The 20,337-nt window shown below is 38.2% G+C and overlaps 1 protein-coding gene across 1 annotated transcript in view; it reads right to left on the bottom strand.

The window, feature by feature from the left end:
• Positions 1-327: 327 nt before the first annotated feature.
• Positions 328-20,337, bottom strand: part of LOC122796053 (fibroblast growth factor 18-like) — an 84,418-nt gene continuing 64,408 nt past the window's right edge. Inside the window, exons 3-5 of the mRNA XM_044064517.1 lie at positions 18,743-18,920; positions 9,956-10,062; positions 328-1,168 (exon numbers count right to left, since the gene is read on the bottom strand). Of these exons, the coding sequence (XP_043920452.1) occupies positions 866-1,168; positions 9,956-10,062; positions 18,743-18,920 (588 nt within the window). The 3' untranslated portion in view covers positions 328-865. The remainder of the gene's footprint in view (positions 1,169-9,955; positions 10,063-18,742; positions 18,921-20,337) is intronic.

The raw sequence follows: 20,337 nt of genomic DNA, 5'->3' as shown, positions 1-20,337 counted from the left end.
TATTGCAGATGTAACAGATGACAAAGTAATAAATGATACTACAGCAGCTCAGACATCAAAATTCTCACCAGGCATACTGGAAAAAAAGTGATGGAGCTTGAGCAGCTGTAATACAGCAGATTATATTTGTAAAAAAAGTGATAGAAAGTATTCTCTGATCATAAACTGGCAAACAAGGAACAAAGGAAAAAAATAGAGAAGTTCTTATTTTCCTAAAATATGTTTATTACAAAAAATAAATAATATTCTACACAGTGTACTGATACAAGATACAAATGTTCATAATAACTGACAAACGTCATAGACAAACATATAGGTATACCTCAAACAACAGCAGTCCATACCAGCATCTCTGTGGGCCAGATAACATTAGGTAATTAATGGAATATGCTTTTCTTCCTTCCTTTCTTTCATTTATACTTTATTATTATTATTATTAACTTTTTTCTCCGTCTTGTGTTTTTATTGCCTAAGTTACAAAATTGATAAAATTTACACTTCAAAAGTTAAAACTGTTTTGTTTCCGGTCTGTGACTTGGACTTATCTTTTCCTAAATCCATTGTAATTACTTATTTTCTAGGTTATTGTGTCGATAAAGGTTTTAGGAAAAATAAAACAGAATATACTTTGTCAACAGAGATGCACATGCCCTGATCTAAAGGAAAAGTCAAATATTATTTTTGTCTTATTAAATAAAAATGACGTCTGTAGTCACATATTTTAGACAGTAGTCCATCATCAGTAATAAAGTCTAATATAAATAAAGGTCAGCTCTGTACAGTTCTGTCATTCTGTAGTATAAAAATAAATATTTGTATTGTCCTCATATCCTTTGAATAAAAGATCAGAGACTGTCTTTGAGGACTAAGGATTATGCGAGAGTTTTGTAGCAGACAATTTTGACTTTGTTTTTAAGCGCTTTGCCCTCCTGCTTCTTCTGGTTACTGTAGTAAATTTGAATGGCTTATGAACATCCTCTTTCCCCTTGGGGTAACGCTTCATAAAATGGACCTCCCTCTGGAACTGTTGTGTTGTGGGGCCTTTTCTTGGCCGCCCCTTCCTGGTAAAGCCAAGATACCATCCTCTAAATCTGGCAGAAACCAAAGCAGTGTAATTGTTCTCCAGAACTTCCTCAATGAAAACACATTCTCTACTCCTTCCATTAGTCTGTAAGAAAAAAGAAGGCAAATAATTTATTCATGCCAGTAGTTGTTGCAGAAGCAAGGATGACTGCAGTAAAGTGCTTTATTACATCTTATACCCTTTTCTATACTACAACAAAAGTTATATGCTAAAAAATCTTAAATAATCTTACACACACACACACACACACACATATATATATATATATATATATATATATATATATATATATATATATATATATATACATATATATCCATAGTTCATATGTATACTGAACTAATTCTTTTGCCCATGGCTTTTGAATTTGTAACATATCCTGAGGACTGCTCTGCTACAAGGGTCAGGTATGTGGACACCTTTTTTATTCACTGATCAATGTCTACTTTCCATCTAAGTTATCAATTCACTCCATTAAAACATATTTATTTTGAGATGTATTTAATTCATATGGTATCCTATGTTTTTGTGAGATGTATTTATAAACTGAACAAGTTGCTGACTCTGCAGCTTCGCATTCAAATAGATATTCACCTCTTAGAACTTACTAGAAAGGCAGCTGTTTCCAAATTGTTTACTTGATATACAGAGGAAATTTATCAGACATCTACTGATAATTTGATTTTTATTTATTTTATTTATTTGTTTACTGAGAAAGTTTGACTGGGACAGAGCCCATTTTCAACAGAGGTCTGGGGAGAAACACTCCAGACACATGTCTTTGGAATATGGGAGGAAACCAGGGCACCCAGAGGAAACCCACACAAATGAAGGGAGGACATGCAGACTCCTCACAGAAGGCACTCCAGCCAAAAAATCAAACCAAAGAACTTCTTGCTGTGAGGCAACAATGCTAACCGCTGAACCACTGCACCGCCCGCAGTACCAAGTACCAAGGATGACACACAGTCACTGGGGGTAATCTCAACAAAGGCAGATATCTGTGTGTTCATCTGCTTTCATTTATTCTCCCACAACAGATATATAGTAGACTTTTAATTATGATCAAGGACTATTCCTGGCTACTGTGGCATCTTAAGGGTGCAAGAACTCACATGAACTGAAACAGAATGTTTTCATTTACCAGAACTAAGGATTTATAGGGTTTGTATAACAGAATGCATTTCAGATTTTACTAGGCATCCAACCCTATCAGAAAATGCTACTACTTCCAAAATAGACTTAAATCAATAATTAGAGAGATAATAACTAAGTGAGAAACACCTGCAGAGAAGGAGGCCTTTTTTTTCAACAGACTTGCATTGCTTAGGAATACTGTGTGAGTTCCAAATCTATAGAGCACCTTTGTTGTGTTAAGGCACAACTGCAGTAAATTCAAGATTTTTTTAAATTTATTTGTTAACTGGGGTAGAGAAGTAATCCAAATGAACATTTCCCAGGAGCACAATGGCTGGTTACGTGACCTATTCATAGTTGCACACATTAAGCAAACTCTAAGGCAATCAAATGGTAGACCACAAGGAGCAGCTATTCACAATTTGTAGCCTTAAGGGATTGTGCTAATTGGTAGACTATGTCATATTAGTGTTACTGAGATCACAACAGAATTCAAAGTGTGATATGTATACCGAGGGAACCTCTAGGGTGACTGCCCTTAATAATCTCAGCTCTGGTAAAAGTAACTATTCACCTGGCAGAACTGGATATTTTGCACAAGCACACAGCATCTGTTCATATAAAACATGATCTAGCAAGTTCATCTGATACACAGGAAAACTTTTCTTTTAATGTATTTTATCCTGTTTGTTATTTACTCAGAAAACATGTTTAGCCATGAATAAATCATGTATATATTCCTTGGACTAAAGGTATGGATTACTAACTGGTCATTTATGGTTGGATTACCTGTCAGAGATGCAACAGATTGCTTATGGTGTGAAGTCATACAAATCACCTGTACTTGAATTTCTTTCAGAGTTATACAAGGCTTTCAGTGAGACACTTTTACCTTTCCTACTGAGGGTAATCACTGGAGACTATATGTGCACAAGTGTGTGTATGTGTGTATCTGTGTATCTGTGTGTATGTGTGTGTGTGTGTGTGTGTGTGTGTGTGTGTGTGTGTGTGTGTGTGTGTGTGCGCGCGCACGCGCGCACGCGCGCGTGCGTGCGTGCAATAAACATCCTCTCTCGTTTTCACCAAAAATATTCTTTTATAACAAGGTGGTATGAGGCACCCCATCTAATGTTAGCCAGCCATAAAGGAAACTTCCCATGGTATGTTCCTAACAATCCCACACTATATTTATTATTTACTGAGCAGGTTAGTCCCCCTAGACCAGTGGACTCTTTTCAGGGGAAACCTGAGTTGGTATTTATACTACTAGGAGAAATTTGGCCAGGGCATCCCATCCTACTCTTTTTTTATAAATGCTATGGGATCTTATATACCTAGCATCACCTCAAGAATGTAGGACTTTCTTATCTAAAGGATGACGCACTCAGGAATGGAGCACTGCAGTGTCAGTAATCAATCTATCTGGTGTAGAAAGAGAAAGCACAGCCTTTTGCACCAAAGACGAGTGTGCTACCTGTTGCACCACTGACACTAACATAACACATGTACGAAATTCACACACCTTATGTTGAATCTGAAGAGAAAAAAGGACCATGACATACGTCCGTACAGCCAATAACTCTGTCAAGTCATGCATGTACCCAGAAATTAAAAAAAATAATAAAATACAACAGAAAGCTACCAATCACCTACCAATAAGCAGGCTAAGGAAATGCAGGTGATAGTCTAGAATTCCAACCCTTTATGTGCCCGAGACTACCATAAATATTTTGACTGGCTTTCTGTTGCCTGTTTCAGAACAAAATTCTAGTCAGACCTTTTGAAGTTTTGATTATGCCTCTGAGGTAGACAATGGCATAGTTTGATGAGGAAATAAAATCCTTGGTAAGATGTGCTGCTTATCCAAGACTATATTATCATATATGCGATAAAAATTTAACAAACTACACTTCATCCATCAATAAAAGAGATGCACATAAAAATGCTACGTACACTACAAAGGATAGAGAAACCTGAATATGGACATTGTTCATTTTATGCAGCTGGTGGTACGGTATGATTTATAACTATTCCTTAGCAGTGTTGCTGCATGACATTTATTTGTTTATTTATTTTTTACTTATAACTGTGGCAGATTGCTGATCCAGGTGAAACATTTTTTTGGTTCTTCCAGGGAAGGACAAAAGCAAGAAAACATGAATAGTACAGCATATAGACATGCAGATTCAAAATAAAACAAGAATTTGTGACATTTATTTTGAACACATATCTTCAAAGAGTAAGATGCAGTAGTTTGTACATAAGTAATTTAAAAAAAGATGTGTTTATATACCATTTAGAATATTAGTATTAAGTGAGAAAATAAAAATAAAGTTAAGAGAAGGGAAAGGGGGATGTGTGTGACTGTAGGAACATAATGAACTGATGCTAGCTAGGTAACAAAATATTATGGTTTAACATAGTGAAATGCAAATGAACATTTCTTTGGTATTAATAACCTTTCAGTGAGGTTTGAAAATGGACTGTTGCACAGTATTAGCCAGCTGTGCACTACAGTCTCATGATGGATCAGTTGTACACTACAGTGTCATGATGGATCAGATGTGCATTACAGTCTCATGATGGATCAGTTGTACACTACAGTGTCATGATGGATCAGATGTGCATTACAGTCTCATGATGGATCAGCTGTGCACTACAGTCTCATGATGGATCAGTTGCGCACTACAGTCTCATGATGGATCAGCTGTGCACTACAGTCTCAGGATGGATCAGCTGTGCACTACAGTCTCATGATGGATCATCTGGTATTACGACAATAGGCACATCAGTGATCCCTCTCCTAATGTCCACCCAGGAATGAAAGGAAGAAGAGAGCAGTGTCTGTGAATGGTGTCTCAGTACCTGCAGCCTCCACTCTTGCTCCATGAAAACTCACCTGTATAGAGCCAACATGTAAGGCGTATTGAGACAAGGCTCCCTGCTGGAGTGCAAATCAGGTAAATAATGTTGAGGTTTTTAAGAATCACACCTAAGGTACAGTCCTGTTATTCTTTGAATAGGTTAGCATGGTATATTGAATATTTTCTTATGCACAAAAACAAGTACACAATGGGGCTCAGAGTGACTGGTGCCATCTTTATTAAGGCTGAGCTGGGTTATGCAGTTGTAGAACATTTTGGTCAATTTAACCAACTCATCATTACAGATAACATGATGAATTACACCCCGCCTCATTTGTCCATGTGTCAGCCAGGTCAAGTAATTAAAAAAATAATGGTTTATTTTGTGAAGTCCTGTCTGGTGAAATGACATTCTCAGAGTTAACCCTATAAACAAGAACAAAATATTGGGATGCCCGTTAATGCTCATTAGAAACTTAGAGCTTTAGACTTTTGTACTAAAGTACCAGCCATTCTAATGCTTTTTGTGGGAATTCTGATAAGTGACCTAGGGGAGATACAACTATAATTTTCTACTTTTTTTGGGTTCCTTATTTCTTTGTAATGGCAGGACACAGACTACTTTCTAATGTGAAAGAAAAGTGGTAGGGCTATGACTATTTATTAAAGTATTTACTAACAGTCTTAACAGCAATAAGTATCTATTAGTTTAATTCCAATGGACTATGGTGACATAATTCAAGAATGGAAAAGATGGGGGAGGATGTTCTCATTACAGTTCTAAGAGAGTAAGGAATAATTTGCAGATGATGGTGACATACTTCGTGTTGGTACTGCTTTTGTCAGTGTGGCTAGTTAGTAAGGGTACCCCTAAACTGTAAGGAAAGTTCCTCATTTTGAGTTTTAAAAAGTCCATGTTCCTTGCTGTCCCACATTGAAAAGGTCTGTCACACATTCATTTTTAAGATTTTTTAATTAATATCCACATTAAATAATACTGAATGATATTAGTTCATCAGAAGAACATTTTACAGTTATAAAGTAGCAGATACTAATTAAATTGAAATGTTAAATAGGATTAGTTGAAGTTATTAGGATGTTGTTAGTAATTTGTTTCACATTTTACACAGTTATTCCAGATTATAACAGGCAGAGTTCCATATCTTGGAGATGTGAGGATGAGAGCTTTGAGTACATGTCCCACAGCTATCATCATTCGCCAAAGATATGACAATGTCATTAACAGAAACTGACCATTAAGTGGTGCTGTTTTAAAATGCTTGAGGGTGTTTTTACTGTTTGTTTGTGTCTTTTGGCTTTTCCCGGTTAGGGGTCGCCACAGCGGAACTCCGGTCCGCTAATGATTGGTAGTGAATTTTTACGTACCGGGTTACCAGCCCTGATGCACAACCTTCAACGAAGGCACGCCCCATTCACGTATGCTTCTGCACAGAAGACGCTCTAGCTGAGAATCGAACGGGACAACATCTTGCTATGAGGCGACAACGCTACAGCAGCACCACCACCGCAGTAATTTGAGGGTGTTTTTACTGTATTTTCTTAAAAATAATTTGATGTATATCATTCTGCTAGTTGCTGTGTTAGTCTTGCATTTCTTGCATAGTGCTCTGCATGCCTGAAAAGTCTTGCCTGGAGTCAAGTAATAAAACTGTAAAATTGCATTTTTCACTATGTAATCTTATCGCTGTACTGTTTTCCTCAGTGATCCTTCACTGAAAAGGGGTCACTAATGACCCAGTCAGACTTTCCCAGTAATCAAAAGCAAATAATAAATATGATGACTTATTTTCATTTATTTATTTATTTATTTTTTAGGTCAAACTGCAGTCATTAGTAATGTAGTATTTGAAGGAAGTCTTATGTCTCATTGGTAGATTAGGAGATGATTATCAGGAGAGCAGACCATGGTCAAAATGGCTAACAGCATTTCCTACATTGCATTTAGAATAATTTATACTAAGAATGGTTTCATAAAGACTTTTGGAACAGTAATAACACACAACATCCTGTTACAGCTAAGGGCTTCAGAGAAGATATTAGTTAAACTGAAATGTTAAATAGGATTTATTCTACTAGGCTATAGGTGAAATGTTTTTCTTTTTTTGGATAAGTTGAGCCGTAGCATATCTGTATATATTATAGTATATTTGTATCTGTAGGAAATATCAGTTAATATTTATCACGTGTATAATTTATTTTGTATGCTTTTGGTCACATGTACTCTGGCCTGGGTCTGAAATTTGTCAGATTCTGATAAGCACCCTACTCCAGTATAATTTCAGGTTGGTGGAATGCCTTCAAAATTGAAAACATTTTAGCAACAGAGCATTCCATTGGGAGACAACTCATCAATACGACATTTTAGTTGAGTTTCCTCTCTGTCCCAGAACTGGTGTAATGCAAGACTTGTTAATAAAAATAATGGAAATGTTTACCACTTTGTATGGCACAAAGTTGGCAAATGAGTATTTCAGAAGCTGTCTCCCCCCTATAAAAATAAACTTAATTCTTTACCTTTACCTTTGGTTGAGTTATAGTGAGTCAGGGGTTTAAATTTTCTGTAAAATTACTTTTGTTGTATATATTAACTGTACAGTTCTCAGCCTTCTATCTCCAAAACACAGAAGACTATCTCTCACAAAAATGTGGAACAAATAGGCAAAATGGGAAACTTACAAACAACTTCAACTAGGAAGCTCATAGCATAGTTAGAATGCATTATGTCACACTTAGAAAAAAAAGTTTTTTTTGAGGAGTTGATACAATTCAGTATTATTTACCATGGATTAGTTAAAAAAATCTTACTAATGAATGTGCAACAGACCCTTTCATTTTAGAATAATGCAGAGCACGGACTTTTTAAGACTCATAATGAGGAATGATGACTTATTTTTTTTCAAGTAGTTGAGATGCATGATTAGCTGTAACCCATTAAGGATATCAAAGAGAAATGATGAGGTGTTTTATGCTTAAGAAATACAAAACTGTCTCTGATGATCCTATATAGATTTAGCAAAAGCGCTTAGTCTTTTGGTTGTGAAAAAACGTCTTTATAACGTGGTTGGAATATTTTTATTTTTATTCTTTACTAGTTGGTGTTTTACACAAAAAATTACAAAGTGAGTAGAATTATTTTCTAAATATTTAGTTGTAGTGCACTAAAGGAGTCTTATTTTGTTAAGACCAAGCTAACCTTGTCTCATCATATAAGATATTGCTTGAAAACGGAAGAGGTAGGAGCTTACCTGAAACATTTTAATCATCACGTGTCTGATAACAGATAAGTGAGGAGTCAAGTAAGGATGATGTCATCAAGTGTTTAACTGATGAGGTAGTAGTTTCAATACCAAAAACACAGCAAAACACAAGCACCCACTGCTAGCACGCACAATCAAAATGGACAAAAACAACTGCACATGAAAGATCAGCTCTGCAAACATAATATTGACCAGTTTAGATATTAGGCATTTCCTCAATAACAATGTTACTTTAAGCATTGCAATAAAGTTTGGACACAAATTGGTGTCAATACCATGTTTGCAGTGCTGACCTCTCATGTGGTATAGTTTTAATATTCAGCTTCTTTGAAGCAGGTGCTATGAGGTAAGGAGTGAACTGAGGAAACAATACATACACACTACAAGAAGAGTGGGGAGCAGGGAAAAAAAGACTGCAGAAACAGTACATGTCATCATCAGTTCTTCACCAGATTACTCATGGTTGTGTTGTGAAATCAATAAGCTGGTTGCTACAGAGACTATTTTCCTTGTCTGGTTTAAAAAAAAAAAGATTTTGTTCTCATTTGCATTTTTGTGCCAGTCATCTGACATGTGAAATGACCATTTTTTTCTAAAGAGGAAGCTCACACAGTTTCACATTTGCAGTATTTTAAAGTATAACATCTATGAACCATGAAAAAAAATGGGTAACTGTAAATGAATAAACAAAGCAATAAAATAGCATTTATGAACCTTCCACTCTCAGGTTGAGTTCATTGAGTTTTGCAGACAAATTAAATTACCCAGGAAGTTGTCTTAAACCATCCCTCAAAGGCCTTATATTCAGAGGAAGTGCTGTGAAATGGGGGTGATAACCTGTAAGGTTAGCTCTTTTCTCATTTATTACTCAGGCCAGGTGAAAGGTAGATTTATGGTTTCTCTGGATGATTCCAGTAGTACCCAATGCCTGCAGATTGACTATTTACAGTCAAATGGCATGAATATGTATTACTGATCCTGAGATTCATTGTTACATAGAAGAGTCAGAGGAGTAGATATATAAACACCTACCCTACAGTTCTGTAGTCTGTTTGTGCAGCACTTTTTTGTCGGTTTAGATTTAGAATATCATAATGTGCTGCTCTATTTTTCTTCATTCAGCATGAAACCCATTCACAGTTGTCCATCAATGACACATCAATGTCTGCTTGATGTGGGAGCTTCACTAAATGTTAATTCAATATACATGGCAATAAAGGAAGGTCAATGCAACAGCTGGCAATAAAATATGTTAGTTATCATCTATTCAAGGTAGACTGTAACGAAAATCTTTAAACATGCCTCCATTTGTCTGACCTTTCTATATCTTAGCAGTAAAAGTACAGGTTGGTGTGACAACCAGCCAGTTATATGTGAAGTGGTGTTGGCAAAGTAAAAGTAAAATTTATGCAGGTCTGTTTATAAAGTGAGCAGTAGAAAAAAGGGCAAGAAAGAAGAAAAACTGCTACAGACAAATTTATGCTAATACGTGGAAAACATAAACAATGTTAATACTTTTTTCTTTTTAATTTAGATTCTGAAGCTATTAAAATGAGTTATATAAAATTATCTAGTATGAAATGTCTTCTCACCTTTCCAACAATCTTGCCTTTCTTGTTCATGCAGATGTAATGCCCAGTTTCTTTTCCTTTTATCCGAACATGACTACCAAAAGTGTCTGTCTCCACAACAAGAAGGGCTGTAGTTAAAATAACAGTCAGTCAGAATACATTTTCAACAAAACCATGACATTTCACAGTCCATTTATTAATTGTTTTAAAATGATGACCTTCAGAACACAGTTGTCTATAAAACCTTCAAATCAATTTATAGTGATAATATTTTAGAACTCGTGATGGTTAAAAATAATTTGAAGACCACCCGATCCACTTATTCTTTTACCTGTAGTTTGCATTAATGTAAACATTTACTTGGCTTATCACCTCTGATGTTTAGTGGATGAGCTTCAATGCAAGATTAGCGAACATTAAGAAAAAAAGCAAAAAGATGAACCAGGCTCGAAGGAATGTGAAGCTTTAGATATGCATGTGTGATTTTATCTTCCAGTCATTTAGATTTATTATTCTTTCTTTAAAGTAGATCAGAAGGAAAATAGAACTAGTCACCATTACACTCTTCACATCTGTCATATTTGGTCAATGATGCTTTGATTCTATGGATATTGAGCACTTTGGAATAATCTGCCATCAGAATGTTACGAAATGTTTATCATATTAGTGTCGATTAATCTGAAATCTGTTTTCCCAGACTAAAGTCCCTTTCTGTGTATCCAGAATGACTCTAGTAACTATTATGGATGCTTTCAAATGTAATTTCCTAAGCGGTCTCTGTTACATTGTAAACCTTTGTTTGCTGAGCAGAGTTTCTTAAGTTTCTTAAAAGTAGTAACCAACCCCCACAACACACACACACATGCACACACATGCACACACACGCATACACACACACACACACACACACACACACACACACACACACACACACACACACTTGCTGCATATGCATCTGTTCTTGTCCCTTGTTACTTAGCCCTGATTAAATATGCAGCGGTTACCTAGGTCATTCTACTCCCCACTCATCCATTCATTATCTAGATTGTATAAGCAGAATGTTTGTTTTCCGTGCTTTATATTCTACCAGCACACTGTTCACATAAACATGATTTGATTTTTTTCCTGAAAGCAGCATGTCTAAAAAATGTATTTTCAACTAAACATAGTACAATGTGTTCTAAAAACAAATTAACACCCATTATGTTGTTAACACTGGTATTTTACTTCCCTGAAAGGAAGTTCTTGTTATATTAAGGAAGTACCCCCTTTTATTGTTAACGTTCACTTTTTAGTTTAGTTGTAGGTCAGTGGACTCAAATGTACAGCTTTCTATTTCAGAAATAACTGATGTTTTGCTTAAAACATGTATTTTTAATGATTATCATTAAAAAATATTTATTCTTTAGTGGAAATATAAAAAGTTACAACCAAATAACTATACAATATGTCAGTACTCCTTTAATACCTGAAATGTCACCTCTTTTTCAGCTTTATTTCTAAGTTAGTATTTTTTAGTATATTTTTGATATCATTTATTCAAGGTAGACTGTAACGAAAATCTTTAAGCATGGGAGTAAAATAATCTACTGGACATTGATTTTTCAAGCATAAGACAACTGATAAAAAGCTAATTTGATCAATAGGCAGCGCAATTTGGTAAGTGACATGTATGTCTGTAATGATATTGTCTCTGCAATGGTATGCTCTTCACATGAAAGTACTGCAGGCACAAGTACACCTACATAAATCACCATGGCAGATGATTGTTGACATGCACACCATCACCGTGAACTCTGCAGGCACAGGTATACCATCATGACTCACCATGACAAGTACACCACTGTAACTCACTCTGACAGAAGAATGGTAGCTTAACCAATATCATTGTTAGGAAGGTTGGAGGACACACTCCCATGAAATGACTGCACCAGTTAATAGCCAGGCACAAGTAAACAGAAAGAAAAGGAGAGTTAGGGGTTGAGTGACTGCAGCTGCCCATTATCTGTTGTAAATGATGTTGTAAACATGGTACAAAGAAGCACGATTGCACATTTACTGCATGGTGGTACATTCCAGTGGTTAGCTTCAAGAGCAGTGCCTACTTACATCTTCAGAAGTCATTACAAATAAAAGTGTGAAACAGATGAATGAAAACACTGCTCACTCTTGTTAGAATGCAAGGAATGTCTACTGGAAAAGCAAAGCTGACACAGAAGCATTTATTGTCATTTTGTTCAGAATATTTATGCTTGCTTTGTAGGATTTGAGAGGATATGATGAAGATAACAGTGGCATTTGGGCTGATCAACATACCAAGCATTATTAATTATATGCCAGAATACTTTTTTCCCTTTGGTTGTAATGCTTTAAATGGATAATCTGTCTGGATGCATGCATGCAAGCTTTTTTTAAGTTTTCTATTTTCTTCTTCATATCTTCTCTCTCTTCTTTGGCATGCAGTTGGGTAAACTGAATGAGTTGTACATTAAAACTGGCTTGTGCGTCACAAGGTATCTTGTGAAGAAAGTGTGGAATGTGCTGTGAAGATCAAATCCAGCTAGAGATAACAGCATATTTGGCTGACACAAGGATGTAAGGTATGAAAACACTAATTCTGCAGCTTTCATAACGCAAATCAACAACTACAGCCAAACCGGTGTGTCTTAGCCTCATTTATTGGCTCTGTCTTAGCCTCATTTATTGGCTACATATACTGAATGTAACATGGCAGATCTGAGGCAAGGACTGCTTTGTACCTTTTTGACAGTCAGGTTACAATGGTGATAAAGCAGTCTTAGGTTCATAGGTTCATAGGTTTATACTAGGCTATCTGCCCTAAGGCATTTATAAGCCTAGCCCAAATTTTTGTGGCTTACGCCACCCCTTATATGAAAAAATACTGTGCCCATTAGTTTGTTGTGCCTCTGTCCAGCAGTGACACAGAGATGATTCCCGGGGTAAACCTATGATCTCCCATCCACAGGTCTAGATTTCTCTTGAACAGAGTCAGCGAGGTGCTCTGCCTCACATGGACCGGGATTTTATTCCACAGCATAGGGAGTCTCTGAGTGATAAATCTATCCCTCCAGCACGTCCTATTTATATCCGTGCTAAGGTTTAAGTCGCTTGCTCTAGTGGTTTTGGTGGATTTGGATTTTTTGAGGTGGAGCATGTCCATTAATTCCGGGTTGGACATGGCCTTGTATGTCAGGCCCATGTCACCTCTGAGCAGACGGTATGCGACTGAATAGAGCTGGAGTTTCTTCAATCTGGCAGCATATGACAGATTTTGGAGTCCCTTTATCCTTTTGGTGAGGAACTTTTGGGGTCTCTCCAATTGCTGCAGATGTCGGGTGAGATACATCCCGAATGGGGCATTGTACTCGATCATTGGTCTGATAAGTGAAGAGTACAGGGGAACAATGACCTCACTAGATCTGGATGTGAATCCCTTCATGATCAGGTGGGCAATGTAGAAGGTCTTTCTAACCACTTTAGCAATGTGAGTGTCAAAAGAAAGGCCACTGTCAACCTGGGTCCCCAGGTCCCTGATAACCTCTTCTGTGCTTAGTGGATTGCCACCTATATGGTAGCTTGGGGTTACCTTGTTTTTCCCGAAGGGTATGACTATACATTTTTGGCGTTTAACTTCAGGCCATGGCTCTGGCACCAGCTATCTGTTTCCGTGAGTCCCTTCTGAAGGATATCCGTGTCCGATGCACTTTCCACTATGGCGTCCAGTTTGCAGTCGTCTGCAAACTTTGCCAGCCAAAGTCCTCCCATGTTGGCCTGTACTTCTGTGAAGTAGATGCCAAACAATAGGGGGCCAAGGACCGAGCCCTGTGGGACACCACTTGTGACCGGCTTGGAGTCTGACACAGCGCCAGCAACTCTAACCCTGTGGGTTCTGTCCTTAAGCCAGTTTGCAACCCATCTTGTGACATATGGGTTTACATTTAAGCTGGTAAGTTTTTCTACAATACCCGAGTGGGGTATTGTGTCGAAAGCCTTTGCAAGGTCAAGGTAGGCTGTATGGACTGCCTTTCCCTCATCAATGGCCTTGGTGACTGTTTCGAAGAAGTCGACCAAGTTCAAAAGGCATGATCTTCCCTTGACAATCCAAACTGGGTCGGGTCCAATGTCTGCAAGTCCCCTATATCTTTGTTTATGAGCTCCATTATGATCCTCTCCATAGCTTTGCAGACTAGACTTGTTAAGCTTATGGGGCGGTAATTACCAGGGTCCGTGAGGCCGCCTTTGTGGAGTGGGACCACAGTTGCCGTACGCCACTCCTTGGGCACGTATCCTGTGGTAAGGCTGAGATTAAACAGCTGCCTTATGTGCGGGTTTAATTCCTCATTTAGCTCGTGTAGCACACAGCCGGGGACACCATCCAGTCCCATTGATGCTGTGTTTTTAGCTTTAGAGAGAGCAGCTTTCACCTGCGCATTTGAGATGTCCGGGAGGCTACACTTGGCTGGGATAGTTATCTCTCCTTTAGGGGGGGAGAGGGGTGAAGTTTGCACTGAACCTGTCTGCCAGTATGTTGGCAATGTCTGTGGGTTCAGTGATTTTTGTATCATTTTGGACTAATTCTGAGCATAATTGGGAGTTTCCACCCAGGTTCCTAACATAGCTGAAAAAGGCCTTATGATTGTCCTTTGAATCCATGGCAATTTTTCTCTCAAAACTGGCCTTAGTTGATTTTATGAGTGCTCGTATTTTTTTACTAATAATGATCAGGGGTGACTTCCCTTTTATGGATTTTGTTCTATCATGTAATAGCTTTCTCCTCTTATTGTAAAGTTTGTTAATGGCTGGGGTCCACCAGACTGGACGTTTGCCCTTTGTGGAAAGAGTCTTGGTTTTATTTGGGATTGCCTGATCCATGCAGTCCTGGAGGTGTTCATAGAAGGTATTTGTAAGGGCTTCCGCAGCTTGGGTTGTGGTTTCCACTGGCTCAGGGGCCTTGAAGGATACCACACCAGTCTTGAGTAGTGTGAAGTTTGCTTTAGAGAAGTTCTTCACTATGGTCTTTTTTGTTTGGGGTGGGGGCGGGATGTGGATTTCCAGTGAGATTAGTTTATGATCAGATCTCACCAATGAGGGATATACTTCCCGTGTGGAGCATTTTGTCCCCATGTTTGTGACAATGAGATCTAGTATATTTTCTCCTCTCGTGGGAACAGTGACTAGCTGTTCCATGGCATTTGAATTTATGAACTCCAGGAACCGTTGGGCTAGAAAGTTAGGGCTTGAGTAATGTTCCCAGTCTATATTCAGGTAGTTGAAGTCACTCAATATGATGGTGTTTGGAGATACATTTATACCCTCCAGTGTCTTCAGGAAGGCTGTGTGGGGTTCCTGAGTTTGAGAGGGTGGCCTGTAGCATGCTACAATTTGTAGAGCAGTTTTGCCTATGGTTAGTTGCACCTGGATGGTTTCCGAAGCTTCGTGCATTGCCACCAACCTAGAGGTGTGGGTATCCTTTATGAATATGGATACACCCCCTCCTTTTGTGGTGTGGTCCAGGTTTTGGGGCCGGAACGCATGATATGAGGTAAAACCTAATAGTGCCGGGTGCTCTCAGGAGCCTTGAACCAGGTTTCAGTTACAGCACAGACATCGATGTTCTCCATACTGAGAAGGGCCTTGAGTGCGTGCATTTTGAGATTTAGACTTCTGGCATTGAGCAGCATTACCCTCAGTTTCTTCCCATTTTTGTTTTCTAGGGTGGTAGGTTTAGAATTTGAGCCTTGCCTAAAAAAGGCACTATGGGGGTGGCAAGAGCCTTAGCCAATATCCGGAATCCCAGGGGTGACAGGTGCAAGCCGTCCCTTGCGAAGCAGCATGGCTTGTCAAGCATGTCATCCCAGGCAGACAGACACTGGATCCTCTTTGAATGACACCAGACATTAAGCCAATTGTTAAAGCTGATCATCTTGTCTCTATATTGTGGCATCATTCTTGGTGAAGGAAGGATACTGCTCAGGGTTAGGGTCATACCTGCCTGGGCTACATAATCAGAGAGCTCCTCTATGTCTCTTTTCATGTAGTCCAGGGAGGTACGTCTCAGGTCATTCACACCAGCATGGACAATGACTGTGTCATATTTGTACTTGCCGTGGAGTGACCCGAGTGCTTGTGTTATGTGGCGGATTCTAGCGCCCGATAGGCAGCTTACTGTGACCCTCTCCTTGTTCAGCCTGGTGAGTGGGAAGTCAGTGTGTCTGACTATGGAGTCACCTATGACAAGTATGTTTGGTGTTGTATTTGGCCTTAAGGGCTGTGACTGCTTTGCACACTGCTTTTGTGGTTTATGTGTTGCTTGTGGGGTGTCTTGAGGTAGCAGTTGTTTAGGTGTCTGCTTTGGAGGCCTCTGCTGTTTAGGTAAATTTTTACTCAGAGCCTCCAAGTATGTCTTTGTGTGTTTATGTGTTTGATTCAGTGGAGTGGTAGCATTATGTGAGGCTGGTTTTGTGGTGTGTGTAGTTGCCTTCTCCTCCTGTCTGGTCTTGCCAGTCCTGAGTTGAGAGAGCTCAGCCTCCAGTTTGGCTAAATAGCTGCATCTCTCGCAAGTATTTGTGTTATGTGGGAGGAGGAGAGGGTTGTCTGTGTACATGAGGCAGTTATAATATTGCCTCAAGATTCCCAGATTCACCAGCTGGACCGGAGAGGAGATTGACAACTGACCTTTGGACATGCTAGAATAATATTGGGAAATCCTTAATTGAAAGCAAGGGCCAGTGGGGAGTGAGGGTGTAGTGCTTTTAATTTTTAGTGCTGACTTATATAATTGCTTTAGTGAGCAAGTGCCAGGTAACTTGAGTGCAATGTGTTACAAGTAACTAAATGCAAAACGACAAACAGTAACTTTCTTTCAAGTGAAACAAGGAAATAAGTACAGTAAGCAATGCAGATATCACTAGTGATCCACAGAAGCGCTGAGAAGTTGCGTATTAGGTGGAATTAGCTTCCAGGGAAATAACAAGCAAACAAACAACAAGCATATAAACAAAGCTAGATTCAGCAGGCCTGGATCTAGTCTATGCTAGAGCAAACAAGGTGTACCAATTTCAGTAAGATACAGTTCAAATATTCAGGCACTATAAACCTTTAACCAGAAATTCCCAGCTCAGAAGGGCAGAGTCCAGCCTCTTCTCCCACAAGAGTGCAGACCACGAACCTTCTTAATATAAAATAACTGGCCTGAAGCCCAAGTACCTAAACCAGAGCTAATACACTTGGACACTGGGCTCTCAATCAGCAGTTCCCAACTTAGAAGGATGAAAGCTACCTGTCCTGCCACCACAGTGCTTGCCACAAACCTTCCTAATGTAAAACAACTGGTCTGAAGCCCAAGTGCTTAATCCAAAAGACTTAGAATGACAGCTACACTTTAATCAAGTTACTACCAAGCAGTAATAAATACCATTGAATACTTTAGAGAATGTCTGGATTAGTGCTCAAGTTACACAAACAAACCTAGATCCAGCAGGCCCGAATCCAGTCTATGCCACAGCAAACAAGGTGCACCAACTTCAGTAAGAAACAGTTCAGATATGCATGCACTGTAAGCCTTTAACCAGAAATTTCCAGCTCAGAAGGGCAGAGTCCAGCCTCTCCTCCCACAAGAGTGCAGACCACGAACCCTCTTAATGTAAAATAACTGGCTTGAAAGCCCAAGTGCTTAAACCAGAATTAATACACTTTTAGAATAACAGACACTGAGCCCTCAATCAGCAGTTCTCAACCTAGAAGGATGTAAGCTACCTGTTCTGCCACAACAGTGCAGACCACAAACCCTCTCAGTGCAAAACAACTAACTGGTCCAAAGCCCAAGTGTTTAAACCAAAAGGCTTAGAATGAGTTACACCAAGCAATAATAAATACAATTGAGTATTTTAAGATGATGCAAAAGTAAAAAGAAGTAGGTAGAAACACAAGTACAGTAAAAGCAGATGAAATTTTTTTTTTTTCTGAACAAGTGCTGAGATCAAGGAAACAGATTTGAGTGCTGAAACTAGAAAACTGGCTAGTTATAAGAAAAAAAAAACAAGCTAGAAGGCTTCCCTCAAACACAGAAGGGCTTGTGGGCTCAGAAGCCTACAAATAGTCTGTACCACTTAACAAGAAAGGCAGGAAATAAGCTTATTTTTTTTTCTATTTCCCAGATGCTCTCTTTGTGCACAGTAGGAGTGCCTGAAATCAGAATATGATCTCACTGCACTCAGTTGAGTGAGCAAATTTTTGGTTTTCTAGTTGCCGTTTGTGGGATTGGCTATACATAGCTTTTCACTGGGTATCAGGTATGATAGCCGCATATGTAGTTCTGCTATTCTCATGGCACTTTGCTTTGTTTGTCTATGAACCACCTGTTCCACAAGTACCTTATTATCTGCCAATACTTCCACTAGCTTATGTACTCTTAGCTTCGAACCTCACTAGCTTAAATCACTTACTCTGAGTTTGTATATCACATTTTCAAGATATATAATGCTTCTGGTCTTGCATTTGTGGATTTTTCCACACTTTTCCCTAGATATTATCCTGTTCATTAAGTTATTTATAACGGCTTAGTTTTATATGTATCAGTGTAGTGCAGTAAGTTTTTAAACTCATTATCAAAAATCATCTTAAGGTCTGTGTGGATAAGCATGTAGCATTAGACTCCCACGTTAAGGTGGGTTATATATATAAGTAGGTGACATTACCATGCGATATCACCCTGACAAAAAAAGATGATGGGTTATAATTAAACATGTGATTTCATCCTGATAATAAATGATGATTGGTTATATTTACCATATTTGCCACCATCTTCTCCATTTGCATTTATCTTCTTGCCCATAATCTGGACATGTTTCCCTGTAGTCCGGCTGTATAACTGATAAACACGCACTTGTTTCCGACTCATATCATCAGGGTTTCTGGTGTAGTTTTCAACATATATCCTAAAGTCTGCTGCAGCCTGATGAGATTCCTAATTTTAATACAAAAAATGAATGTCACTTAAGAAGAACAGCACTGCATTGTTATCTTTGCAATGACCTAACCATTACCCCCCTGGGTAAACATACTTCAGAAATGTTAACAACACAACAACATTATCAAAATATGTTTCATATCACATGTTGTTATAGAAGGAGCATGATTGTACTCAGAAATCAGAACAAATAACATTGTTACACCTTTTTGTGATTTTAGAAAAATGAATGCCAAATAGGATTATAATCAAGTTTCTAATCACATCCAAATTGTTAAGGGTTTGAGACATACATGATAACAGACCTAATGATAATTAATTGTAGTGCATGGAGTTTTATCTGCTCCATGTACTACCAATTACAGAAAAAGTGTAGGAAGGTGAAATATTTTATAGCTTTGAAAGCTATAAAACACTTAGCACTACCACACAGATAGGGGGCAGAAGCAAAGTATCCATCTTACAAATGAACAGCTATAACAGCTATCAGACACCACCCTGTCATGGTATATTGTATGACAGTGAAATGTAAAATAACCTTTAAAGCTGTGAGAATATTCTGGATGCTGCTCTGTGGTAGTTGTTGTTAAGCTCTACCTTCACACTAGTGCTAAACAGTCATGAAAGATAAATAAAAATCTATTTAAACAATTTTCTTAGTTTTTTTTTCTGAATTCAAAGTATAATCACAGTGTTCCATGCATGACAAGGTTGTTATGCACTGTCAAACCTGTTATTGTTACACTTTATGCTGCTGCAAAATACAGCCTCCACCACAGAATTGCATAAGAGAAAGTTGACAGCTCTGAAAGCTGTAACACACTTTGTGGTGGCATGCACACAAAATAAAAGTGTGGCACAATGAAGTCTCTAACAGTGTTTAAAGCTGATTTTTAGTGAGAAGTGAACTTCAATTATGTCTACTGTCTGTGAGACACTATTATGTGTATTACAGATTTACAAGTATGAAAAGTATATGTGATAGCCTGAGGTTTTGAGGTATAAAATCCAGCTAAAAATGAAAACATTTATGCACATTCTTTGTCAGAATTGATTTTGACTTTGCACTAGGGGAACTGAAATTTTGTAACTAGTAATACAAGTTCTTAAAGCCTTCTTAAGATAACATCAAATATTAATCCAATAGTGCTGCATTATACTGTCAGTGGAATAGCTGCTAGAATCCCAGAACTTGCAAAATCAAACAAAACTGAGAAATATTTTCAGCACATCACACAAATCTGTTTAGCAGTGTAAAAATTTCATTGTGTCATGCTGACAGTAGTGCTACATTACAAACATACAGGCATGTTGGAATGACTTGTTAGTCTGGATACTGAAGGAGCCACCAGGAAGATAACAGAACCAATGGAATGATGTCTGCTGCCCATTTTCAGCAGGATATTATAAGTAT

This window comes from Protopterus annectens, chromosome 2.part2, assembly GCF_019279795.1.
Source record: "Protopterus annectens isolate FY-2018-M chromosome 2.part2, PAN1.0, whole genome shotgun sequence".
NCBI lineage: Eukaryota > Metazoa > Chordata > Ceratodontiformes > Protopteridae > Protopterus > Protopterus annectens.
The sequence above is the reverse complement of the archived record's forward strand: the minus strand, read 5'-3'. Positions and strand labels throughout refer to the sequence as shown.